This window comes from Carcharodon carcharias, chromosome 6, assembly GCF_017639515.1.
Source record: "Carcharodon carcharias isolate sCarCar2 chromosome 6, sCarCar2.pri, whole genome shotgun sequence".
In the NCBI taxonomy this organism is placed as follows: domain Eukaryota; kingdom Metazoa; phylum Chordata; class Chondrichthyes; order Lamniformes; family Lamnidae; genus Carcharodon; species Carcharodon carcharias.
Window position 1 is genome coordinate 47,188,141 of NC_054472.1, and position 13,057 is coordinate 47,201,197.

At 45.9% G+C, this 13,057-nt stretch overlaps 1 protein-coding gene across 3 annotated transcripts in view; it reads left to right on the top strand.

Annotated features, from left to right (window-relative positions):
- Nucleotides 1-13,057, top strand: part of LOC121278747 (TPR and ankyrin repeat-containing protein 1-like) — a 147,942-nt gene that overhangs the window by 70,751 nt on the left and 64,134 nt on the right. For all 3 annotated transcript variants that reach the window (XM_041189136.1, XM_041189137.1, XM_041189139.1), the window contains 2 exons: nt 3,905-4,150; nt 4,317-4,490. In XM_041189136.1, the coding sequence (XP_041045070.1) occupies nt 3,905-4,150; nt 4,317-4,490 (420 nt within the window). The remainder of the gene's footprint in view (nt 1-3,904; nt 4,151-4,316; nt 4,491-13,057) is intronic.

Genomic DNA, 13,057 nt, shown 5'->3' on the forward strand with positions numbered 1-13,057 from the left:
TTTTTTATTTTATTCATTTACGGAATGTGGGCGTCACCGGTTAGACCAACATTTTTATTGCCCATCCCTAATTGCCCTTGAGAAGGTGGTGGTGAGCTGCCTTCTTGAACTGCTGCAGTCCATGTGGTGTAGGTACATCCACAGTGCTGTTAGGAAGGGAATTCCGGATTTTGACCCAGTGATAGTGAAGGAATGACAATATAGTTCCAAGCCAGGGTGGTGAGTGACTTGGAGGGGAACTTCCAGGTGGTGGTGTTCCCATGTATCTGCTGCCCTTGTCCTTCTAGATGGTAGTGGTTGTGGGTTTGGAAGGCACTGCCTAAGGAGCCTTGGTGAGTTTCTGCAGTGCATCTTGTAGATGGTACACACTGCTGCCACTGTGCCTTTGGAGAAAATGAATGTGGATGGGATGCCAATCAAGCGGGCTGCTTTGTCCTGGATGGTATCAGGCTTCTTGAGTGATGTGGGAGCTGCACCCATCCAGGCAAGCGGAGAGTATTTCCGTCACACTCCTGACTTCTGCCTTGTAGATGCTGGACTGGCTTTGGGGAGTCATGGGGTGAGTTACTCACTGCAGGATTCCTATCCTCTGACCTGCTCTTGTAGCCACAGTATTTTTATGGCTAGTCCAGTTCAGTTTCTGGTCAATGTTAACCCCCAGGATGTTGATAATGGGGGATTCAGTGATGGTAATACCGTTGAATGTCAAGGGGCAATGGCTAGATTCTCTCTTGTTGGAGATGGTCATTGCCTGACACTTATGTGGCTTGAATGTTACTTATCATTTGTCAGCCCAAGCCTAGATATTGTCCAGGTTTTGCTGCATTTGGACATGGACTGCTTCAGTATCTGAGGAGTCACGAACGGTGCTGAACATTGTACAATCATCAGCGAACATTTCTACTTCTAACCTTATGATGGAAGAAGGTCATTAATGAAGCAGCTGAAGATGGTTGGGCCTAGGACGCTACCCTGAGGAACCCCTGCAGTGATGTCCTGGAACTGAGATGATTGACCTCCAAGAGCCACAACCATCTTCCTTTGTGCTAGGTATGACTCCAACCAGTGGAGAGTTTTCCCCCAATTCCCATTGACTCCAATTTTGCTAGGGTTCCTTGATGCCACACTCGGTCAAATGCTGCCTTTATATCAAGGGCAGTCACTCTCACCTCGCCTTGTTTGAACCAAGGCTGTAATGAAGTCAGGAGCTGAGTGGCCCTGGCGGAACCCAAACTGGGCATCAGTGAGCAGGTTATTGCTAAGCAAGTGCTGGTTGATAGCACTGTTGGTGACCCCATCCATCACTTTACTGATGATTGAGAGTAGACTGATGGAGCGGTAATTTGCCAGGTTGGATTTGCCCTGCTTTTTGTGTACAGGACATATCTGGGAAATTTTCCACATAGCCAGGTAGATGCCAGCGTTGTAGCTGTAGTGGAACAGCTTGGCTAGGTTGTGGCAAGTTCTGGAGCACAAGTCTTCAGTACTATTGCCGGAATATTGTCATGGCCCATAGTCTTAGCAGCATCCAGTGCCTTCAGCCATTTCTTGATATCACGTGAGTGAATCGAATTAGCTGAAGACTGACATCTATGATGCTGGGAACTGCCGGAGGAGGCCAATATGGATCATCCACTCGGCCCTCCTGGCTGAAGTTTGTTGTGAATGCTTCAGCCTTATCATTTGCACTGATGCGTTTGACTCCTCAATCATTGAGGATCGGGATATTTGTGAAACCTCCTCTTCCAGTGAGTCTGTCTATTACTTGCTGCTTAGCACACAAGTAATCCTGCGTTGCAGCTTCACCAGTTTGACACCTCATTATTAGGTATGCCTGGTGCTGCACCTGGCATGTTCTCCTGCACTCTCATTGAACCAGGGTTAATCCCCTGGCTTGGTGGTAATGGTGGAGTGGGGGAACTGCCAGAACATGAGGTTACAGATTGTGGTTGAGTACAATTTTGCTGCTGCTGATGGCCCACAGCACCACATGGATGCCCAGTCTCAAGGTGCTAGACCTGTTTGAAATCTATCCCATTTAGCACAGCAGTCGTGCCACACAGGGCATCCTCAATGTGTTTCGTCTCCAAAAGGATTGTGCGGTGTTCACTCCTACCGATACTGTCATGGACAGATGCACCTGCAGCAGGCAGGTTGGTGAGGATGAGGTCAAGTATGTTTTTCCCTCTTGTTGATTCCCTCACCACCTGACACAGAACTAGTCTAGCATCAATGTCCTTTAGGACTCAGCCAGCTGAGTTAGTGGTGATACTACCAAGCCACTCTTAGTGATGGACATTGAAGTCCCCCACCCAGAACATATTCTGCACCTTTGACACCCTCACTGCTCCCTCCAAATGGTGTTCAACATTGAGGAGCACTGATTCATCAGCTGGGGGTGGGGGGGGGCTTGCTGGTGGGGTACATGGCAATCAGCAGGTTTCCTTGCCCAAGTTTAACCTGGTGCTGAGGTCGATGTGGGGTGGTCCAGCCAGTTTCATTTCTTTTTATTGACTTTTTGGCAGTTTGGTACAACTGAGTAGCTTGCTAAGCTTTTTCAGAGGGCAGATTCGAGTCAACCACATTGCTGTGGGTCTGGAGTCACATGTAGGTCAGACCAGATAAGGACAGCAGATTTCCTTCCCTAAAGGACATTTGTGAACCAGACAATCGACAATAGTTTCATGGTCATCATTAGACTTTTAATTCCAGATTTTTATTGAATTCAAATTCCAACATCTGCCATGGTGGGATTCAAACCCAGGTCCCGAGAGCATTTCCCTTGATGTCTGGATTACCAGTCTAGTGAAAATCCCAGTACGCCACCACCTCCCCACAAACTAACTTAATTTATCAGTGCCTATTTTAAACAAATAAACAACAGTTCCAGAAGCTTCCATACAAGCTCATTCCATGTGTAAAGTTAGGAACATGACGTGCCTTTACTGGGCATGATAATTTCCATTACTCAACTCCATCTCATTGGAAAATGGCGCCAGAATCTAAATGTGTCCACGTGCTCTTGCATTCGCCAGGTACTGTCCACCAACGCATGCACCCCTTTAATTTACCAATCAAAACAGTACAGACAGTTAAAAACCATTACAGGTATGATTATAGATAATGTTGCTTCTTAATTTTCTTTCTCTTTTTTTCTTGCAATGTTCCCCCCTCAACTGTATCCTTCCTGAAATTGGACTCGTTGCTCGAGTAGGTTCCTGGGATACTGCGTCCTTCATGTGACCATTCTCTATGTTTTGGTCTTGTCAGGGAGTGTTAGCCACTGTTTTGAGGTCCACAATAATAGTCATTGGATGGGATTCTGAAAGGGAAGTCGAGTCAAATTTGATTTATTTACGTTTCACCTCCCTAACCCAGGGGCCCTGGCATCCTCTTATGACATGGTGCCTTACCCAGCCGAGTCACTGAAGAAGTCACCTTACATTTAAAGCTGCAGCTTACCAGTAATATCAAATACGTTATTGTAGTCTAGTTGAGAATGGTGAGATAGCACAGGATTACCTAATTAAAGAGGAAAGATCCATGTATTAAATTAGGAAAGAACATTTCTGCATTGTGTGCTCTTTTCACCTTTCCCAATACAATCAACTTATTTCATGGGCATAATTTGAAATGAGTGGCTTCACCCATGAAGATTTTTTGTTTGGTATAGCTCTGCTCCTCCAAGGAACAACAGTGCAGATGAAGTTTTACTTTGGGAAGGAGGAGTCAAAATGTAAAGTGTCAAATGAAAGTCAGCTGTGCTTACCATATAGAGGTGTCTACTGAACTGAAAGTTTACCAGAGAGAAATAAGTTCTAATGTATTTTGATCTTAGTTATTTTGAGATAGCTGTATTTGCTTTCTTGTTTGCAATTGAATAGCCTTCTTTATTATTTTACAGAGATTAACATGGCCACTTTGTGGAATGTTGAGTGTAAGGTTGCAAGCAGATTGATCAAGCAGCTTCTTCACAGACATAGATGGCACGATGTCTTGCTCTTACTAACTGGGGGAAGCAACGAAAAACAAAGCAAACAGCCTGTTCTGAAATGTGACCTCTCGGGTCTGGATCTTTGCCCCATCATTGTTAAACTTGACCAGCAAGAGGGCAGAGAATGGCTTCTGCAGAATTTAATAGACCATGGAGGTAGGTTAAGTGTACACATACTCTTATCCTGTAGTTTACTTACAAGTATTTCATTGACTGTAAAAGGCATTATACGTCCTGAGGTCATAAAAGACATATAAATGCAATGCTTTTTCTTTCCAACTTTTCCACAGTAGTTGCTGATCTAGTCTTTCATTTTTTGCAGCCCCTCCATGTGGAGTTGGTACTAAAGAAAGTCCAATGCAGCTGTCTTTGAAAAAAAAGGACTTCAACCTTGTGCATCTCTTGCTAATCAATGGGGCGAATCCACAGCATCTTACTCTCACCCCAGGCGACACACCCCTTCACGCTGCAGTTTGTATTGTTCTCGACAAAAAAGGTCTAACTATGAATGCTAACTTGCCAGTTCACTCTAAACCTGCTTGACTAGAATTCTTAAAATAATAATCACTTCTCTTAAAACCCAGAAATAAGATTAAAGGAATTTAAAACGGTTTGTGTTTGACAAAGTGCCACATAAAAGGCTGATTAATAAAATTGAGGCTCATGTAATAGGTGGGTCAATGTCAACTGAGATAAAAAGTTGGCTTAAGGACAGAAAACAATGAGTTGTGGTAATTGAATGTTTTCCAGACTAGCGGATTGTAAACAGTGATGTTCTCCAAGGATCAGTGCTATGATCACAGCTTTTTTGATATGTATCAATGACTATTTTGATATGTATCATTGGAATCCAGAGTAAAATTTTGAAATTTGCAAATGATACCACATTTGGAGGTCTGGCAAGCAGCAAGGATGGTACAAATTGACTGCAAAAGTACATAGGCTAGCAGATGGGGCAAATAAGTGGCAGATGGAATTTAAGATGGAGAAACATGAGGTGATGCATTTCAGCAGAAGGGATTGGAAGAGGCAAAATGAACTTACTGGCACAGTTCAAAAGAGTGTGCAGGAACAGAGGGCCTTTGAAGGTGGCAGCTGACTTATTGGGAGAGAAGTTAGCAAAGCATTTGAGCCTGAGGCGTCATAAATAGATGTATTGAGTACAAAAGCAGGGAAATCATGCTGAACCTTTATAAAACAAAAACAAAACTCTCACACCTTCTTCTCCCTCCCAGAAACATGATAGGGTCCCTCTTGTCCTCACTTATCACCCCACCAGCCTCCGCATTCAAAGGATCATCCTCCACCATTTCCGCCAACTCCAGCATGATGCCACCACCAAACACATCTTCCCTTCACGCCCCCTGGCAGCATTCCGCAGGGATTGTTCCCTCCGGGGCACCCTGGTCCACTCCTCCATCACCCCTTACACTTCAACCCCCTCCCACGACACCTTCCCATGCAACCACAGAAGCTGCAACACCTACCCCTTTACTTCCCCTCTCCTCACCTCCAAGGGCCCAAACACTCCTTTCAAGTGAAGCAGTATTTCACTTGCACTTCCCTCAATATAGTCTACTGCATTCGTTGCTCCCAATGCGGTTTCCTCTACTTTGGAGAGACCAAACGCAGACTGGATGACCGCTTTGCAGAACACCTTCAGTCTGTCCGCAAGCATTACCCAGACATCCCTGTCGCTTGCCATTTCAACACTCCACCCTGCTCTCTTGCCCACATGTCCGTCCTTGGCTTGCTGCATTGTTCCAGTGAAGCTCAACGCAAACTGGAGGGACAGCACCTCTTCTTCCGACTAGGCACTTTACAGCCTTCCAGACTGAATATTGAGTTCAACAATTTTAGATCATGAACTCTCTTCTCCATCCCCACCCCCTTTCCGATTTCCCCCCTCCCCCGTTTTTTTTCCAATAATTTATATAGATTTTTCTTTTCCCACCTACTTCCATTATTTTTAAATGTATTTCCATCCATTGTTTTATCTCTACCTTTTTTGATTCCTTCACCCCACCCCACCCCCACTAGGGCTATCTGTACCTTGCTTGTCTTGCTTTCTACCCTTAATTAGCACATTCCTCAGATAATATCACCACCTTCAACACCTCTTTGTCCTTTTGTCTGTGACATCTTTTGGTTATCTCCACCTATCACTGGCCCTCTATCCAGCTCTACTTGTTTCCCCCCCACCCCCCCCCCCCCCCCCCCCCCCCCCCTTAAAGTAGCTTATATTTCAAAACAAAAACAGAATTACCTGGAAAATCTCAGCAGGTCTGGCAGCATCGGCAGAGAAGAAAAGAGTTGACGTTTCGAGTCCTCATGACCCTTCAACAGAACTAGGTGAATCCAAGGAGAGGGGTGAAATATAAGCTGGTTTAAGGTGGTGGGGGGGTGTGGTTGTAGGGACAAGCAAGCAGTGATAGGAGCAGATAATCAAAAGATGTCACAGACAAAAGAACAAAAGAACACAGAGGTGTTGAAGTTGGTGATATTATCTAAACGAATGTGCTAATTAAGAATGGATGGTAGGGCACTCAAGGTATAGCTCTAGTGGGGGCGGGGGGCATAAAAGATTTAAAAATAATGGAAATAGGTGGGAAAAGAATATAGCTTATATTTCACCTCTCTTCTATTTTTACTTAGTTCTGTTGAAGGGTCATTTGGACTCAACGTTAACTGTGTTCCTCTCCGCAGATGCTGCCAGACCTGCTGAGTTTTTCCAGGTATTTTTGTTTTTGTTTTGGATTTCCAGCATCCGTAGTTTTTTGCTTGAACATTTATAAAGTTCTGGTTAGGCCACAACTAGAGTAATGCATTTAATTCTGGTCACCACATTTACGAAGGATGCTAGGGTCCTTTAGAGAATGCAGAGGTGATCTACCAGAATGGTTCCGGAAATAATTAATTGAGCTACAAGGTTAGGTTGGCGAAGTTGGGAATTTTCTCTTTCAAGCAAAGGAGGTTGAAAGAAGGTTTGATTGAGGCGTACAAGATTTTAGCAGGTTTAGATAATAAGGTTGACAAAAGCTATTCCCATTAGCTGATAGTACAGGAATTTGGGGCACAGGGTTAAAGTTTTGGGCATGAGATGCATGGGTGCTGGCAGGAAGAATTTTTTTTACACAGCAAGTGGTAATGAAGGTGGTGGAAGCAGAGACATCATAGGTTTCAAATGAAAATTGGATACAGGTATCGGACCCCTTAACCAGCATCCCAAAATTCGTAAGGGCCCGAAAACTGGGTCCTGTGCTGGAAACTCATGGTTATGAGAAAACATTTTTTTTAATTCATTCATGGGATGTGGGCTTCGCTGGCTGAGCCAGCATTTATTGCCCATCCCTAATTGCCCTTGAGGAGCTGGTGGTGAGCTGCCTTCTTGAACCACTAAAGTCCATGTGGTGTAGGTACACCCACATGTATACAATATCTTGCTTTTGTATTTTAATACAGTTGGAAAACATGAGAAGAAGTAGTGAGCAGTAAGAGAACTCGCAGACACACCAACCATAGAGAGGGAGTAAACGTGCTGAATTGTCTAAACACTACTCAATAAAAGACAGTTCAGTGAAAAATAGATCGACTGTTTCCCCCACCCCTCCATCGCACGGACCCAAAATCCGGAAAATCCCTGTATCCGATACACATTCAATCCCGAGCTTCGCGGATGCGGGGTCCAGTACCTATACTTGAGGCACTTGAAGAAAATAAACTTGTCGTGCTACAGGTATGGTACAGAGGAATGGGACTGATTGAATTGCTCTACAGAGAACCAGAATAGATTTGATTGGCTGAGTGGCCTCCTCTTATGCTGTACTGACCTCCAATAAGACAAATGTTTCCAAAACTCCAGAAATGCCTCCATGTCATTTGACTAAAAATTTTACAGTTAAAGATTTGTATATTTTTTACATTTACATTGAAATATTTTGTTTCTTGCTAGATTTTGAAATGCAAACTTGACTGGGACAGTATTTACTTCCTCTATTTTTAAACGCTTGTGGCCCTGAAATTTTGCTCGTTGTGTAATTCTGGTGGGGATCACGCCAGATCCCTACCATTTTTCTCAGCTGGTCTCCTGCTTAGGTTGCCAAAGCTCCACTTTTTAGTTCCAGTGGGGAAATTTCCTCATTTAAAGTGACATAAAAAGACTCAAACTTAACTTGACAGTACAAAAGAGTTGCCAGATTCATGAAGTTAACCTAACTACTGTCTATGTAATTATGTATTTTTAATTTTGTTTTTGAAGGTTTCCTTCACATGTTAACCCAATCCCAGAAGCAAACTGAACCTAGATGTATTGAATATAAAATCAAGAGGCTAATTTGGAACTTGTACAAGACTTTACCTTACCTACTTGGTCATTGGAATATTTGTTGCACAAAGTCAAGTCACTATTATTATTTTATTTTAAAAGCAGCCTGGGAAAGCTAACCCTCTCCCACTCTTTTCCCCTCTGCGCCCAAAAAGTGTTCAAGGTATCACTGCCTTGAAGGTGGAGAAAGAAGAAATGGGAGGGCATTTGACTTGTGGGACAAGGCTGACTTGACCCATGTCTGCCAGTCTACATGAAATAAGACTGAAGCTAGATTGTTGTTGTAGTGTTATTTATAGCTCTGGGTACTCCATTATAGGTAGGTTATGAACCTGAAATTAGATTCACGAGGATGTTACTTTCTTTATCTTTCTTTATTCTTTCATGGGATGTGGGTGTCGCTGGTAAGATTAGCATTTGTTGCCCATCCCTAATTGCCCTTGAACTGAGTGGTTTGCTAGGCCATTTCAGAGGGCAGTTAAGATTCAACCACATTATTGTTGATCTGGAGTCACATGTAGGTCAGAGCAGGTAAGGAAAGCAGATATCCTTCCCTAAAGGACATTAGTGAACTAGATGAGGTTTTACAACAATTGATGACAGTTTTGTGGTCATCGTTACTGAGACTAGGGTTGGAATTTTTGGCTACCGTTGGCGGCGGACGTGTTTGGCAGCGTGAGCGGACAATATGGCGAGAAGGCCAAAAATTGGCTTTGCACCGTTGTGAAACCAGTTTGCAATCGTCTGCTCCACCCATCAATGGCAAGCCACAATTCCCGCCATCCAACTTGGGAACTTAATTTTAATGCATTTGCATCTCATCTTTGTGCCTGCTTGATGGAATCATCCCTCCACTTCAGATTTACTTCCCACTTTGGTGTGACTTCAGAACGGCGTGATTTACAGCTGCCTTTAAAAGGCGAGCACGTGGTGAGCTGAACTTCAAGGAGAACTCGGAGGTGAGTGCGTACAACCTTGCGCAGTGCTCGCAAGGACCGCCCATAGGACATCAAGGAAGAGGCGCTGCACATTTGGAGGTGGCACAGACAAGTTGCTTTTTCCTGGCTGGCTTTCATTGCGGTGCCAGGGCAAGGGCTCCAGTGTGGGTGGGGCTTGGGGGGTGGCAGCCAAGGCAGCACAGACTAATGGGAGTACACAAGCACATGTGTTGCAGGGGTGGGGGATGTATGTGGGCGGCGAGGGAAGCAGCGTCACACTTGGGAAAGGTTGTCAAAAGAGAGCATTCTTCCACAGCTGAGGCCATTCAGCATCAGCTCCGTTGACATGATTGCAGTTGGGGTCCGTGACACATTTCTGCCCACTCAAGCAATGCAAAAGCATGAATGTGCCATCAAATGCTCCAGAACTTTTCATCCCTTGGGCGCAGACTGCAAATTAATGTGAGTTTTAGGGATGCTGCAGAACAATTGAGCATTTAGACAAGTTGTAGAACCCCCTTGTGAAAGGTGGCCATGGCGCAGTCACTGGTGGAGGCGCTCACAGCCCCTTCCAATGTCTTTATTCAGGTTTGGACAAGTATCCCTCAAGGTTCAAGCTAACAGAGCAGCCTTGCAGTGAGGGTTAGGAGAATGTCTGTGCCTGAGCTGAGAGTACATCATGCAGTCCAGTGGGCGAAGCTGCTGACAATTGGTCAGGTGGAGGTGGGTGGGGTTTCAGGCAGCCAATGAGCGCACCACACACTGGCCACCACTCTCTGGCATGTGTAAAGGGGCCTTGCGATGCAGCCGGAGACGTAACCAAAAGAGGTCCTTAGGATACATATGCTAACCTATGCGTCTCTCTCTTTGATCCTGCAGGAGGAGAACATCAGGATCATGGAGCCTGGTGATCTAGAGGTATGCTTCATGGCTTACAGGGAGTAGAGAAGAAGAAGAAGAGTGCGATGGAGGCACCTGGCTTGCCAATGGGTGGAGTATCACCTTCAAGATGAAGGTGTGGTAAAGCCTCCTACGCACGCAGCTGAAGAGCCGATGAGGAGGCCTTTAGACAAGGCAGGCACACTCGTAAGGCCCTAATAGCTGCAAAATTCATGGAGGATGATGACGAAATGCAATGAGGACAATCCTGAATGTTTGACTCCTGTGTGGCTGATGGCAGTGCACATACCCTCAGTGTTCAGGCTCATGTCATGGAGACGCAATGGAAGCCCTAATAGTTTCTAGACTCCAGGAGGATGATGACAACATTACAGCCTTGGTTTGAACATGGACAAAAGAGCTGAACTCCCGAGGTGAGGTGAGAGTGACTGTCCTTGACATCAAGGCAGCATTTGACCAAGTATGGCATCAAGGATTCCTAGCAAAACTGGAATCAGGGAAAACTCTCTGCTGGCTGGAGTCATACCTAACACAAAAGAAGATGGTTGTGGTTGTTGGAGGTCAGTCATCTCAGCTCCAGGACATCACTACAGGAGTTCCTCAGGGTAGTATCCTCGGCCCAACCATCTTCAGCTGCTTCATCAATGACCTTCCTTCCATCATAAGGTCAGAAGTGGGCATGTTCACTGATGATTGCACAATTTCAGCATCATTCGCAACTCAGATACTGAAGCAGTCCATGTCCAAATGCAGCAAGACTTGGACAATATCCAGGCTTGGGCTGACAAGTGGCAAGTAACATTTGTGCCTCACAAGTGTCAGGCAATGACCATCTCCAACAAGAGAGAATCCACCCATCGCCCCTTGATGTTCAATGGCATTACCATCACTGAATCCCCCACTTTCAACATCCTGGGGGTTACCATTGACCAGAAACTGAACTGCACTAGCCATATAAATACTGTGGCTACAAGAGCAGGTCAGAGGCTAGGAATCCGGCAATGAGTAACTCACCTCCTGACTCCCCAAAGCCTGTCCACCATCTACAAGGCATAAGCCAAGAGTGTGATGGAATACTGCCCACTTGCCTGGATGAGTGCAGCTCCCACAACACTGAAGAAGCTGGGCACTGGCCAGGACAAAGCAGCCTGCTTGATTGGCATCCCATCCACAAACATTCACTTCTTCTACAGGCACAGTGTCAGCAGTGTGTACCATCTACAAGATGCACTGCAGGAATTCACCAAGGCTCCTTAGATAGCACCTTCCAAACCCACGAGCACTACCATCTAGAAGTGTAGATACATGGGAAGAACACCACCACCTGGAAGTTCCCCTCCAAGTCACTCACCATCTTGACTTGGAAATATATCGCTATTCCTTCACTATTGCTGGGTCAAAATCCTGGAACTCCTTTCCTTAACAGCACTGTGGGTGTACCTCTACACAACATGGACTGCAGCAGTTCAAGAAGGCAGCTCACCACCACCTTCTCAAGAGCAACTAGAAGTGGGCAATAAATGCTGGCCCAGCCAGCGAAGCCCACACCCCATGAATGAATTAAAAAAAACATGCAGTGAGAACACTCTATAGATCTTCACATTTCCTCTGTGAATGTCTGACTCCTCTGTGGCTGAGGGCAGCTCGCTTGCGCTCTGTGATCAGGATCATATGGAGACACAGCTGTGACACTAAGTGCAACTGATCCTTTGGCAGCCCTCATCCATATCCTTCAGGGCCACAATGTCAGAAGACACAGATGCTGAAGAGAGAATGACAGAACTCTGTGAAACCTGCCCACGATATTCTGGCAGCAATGACAAGCACCATCAAGGTGCAGGCATCACTGATGTGTCCAGTGAGTGAGAGGCCGAATGATCTCTTTGTTCTGAAGGTTACACACTGCATAGAGAAGAGGCCTTGGACTGAGACACTTGCCTTGATCTTATGCAGGAACATCTGAATGACATGACACTGCTCATCATAACACGGAGCCATAAGCAGGGAGACTTTCTTGGTAGTTTATTTACAATAGTGAACATTAAGTACAAGTGATTAACACCTGTGCCCACATGGTGCTACTACATCTTAACCTTCCCTCCCTCGGGTGCTGGTGCCCCGCAATATGAGCCGCCTCGGGGACATGCCCTCTGTGCCATTTGGCACGGCGTGGAGGAGCTTTTTGTACGGACTGCTGCTGCACACTTTCCATTTTCTCGCCCTTGTCTGCCGCCCGGACATGCCCTGGCGTGCCTTGTTGCCGTCCGGCGGTGGAGGCCCCCAATGGGAGGCCCTCTACGGAGGTGTCTTCCCCCTTTCTATTGGGGACCTGAGTTGGAGGGTGTTGCATGCAGCAGTCCCTTATAATTGTAGAATGCACAGGTTCACGGACTCCCAGGACACCTGCCCTTTTTGTGGTCTTGTGGAGTCCATGGACCACGCTTATATAGGGTGTGGTAGGCTGCACTCCCTTTTTAGTTATTTGAAAAACCTTTTATTGATGTTTTATTTGCACTTCAGCCCCACGCTCCTGATCTATGGACACCCGGTGCGGAAGGGGGTCGGGAAGGAGGAGGACCTCCTCGTGAACCTGCTCATGGGCCTGGCCAAGTTGGCTATTAACAGGTCCAGGCAGCGGGCGATCGACGGGGGAGTCCCGCCCGATTGTTTGTCCCTCTTCCGCGGCTACATTCGCTGCCGGATGCCCTTGGAGAGGGAGCACGCGGTGTCTGCTGGCACTCTCGAGGCCTTCCGTGTCCGGTGGGCACCGCAGGGACTAGGATGTTTTGTTGACCCCTTTAATCACATTTTGATTTAAAGTTTATAAGTTTCCTTTAAACTTTGTTCTTGGTTTTACAGCTGACCTGAATTAGGGGCTGTGCCTGATTTATCCCAATTTTG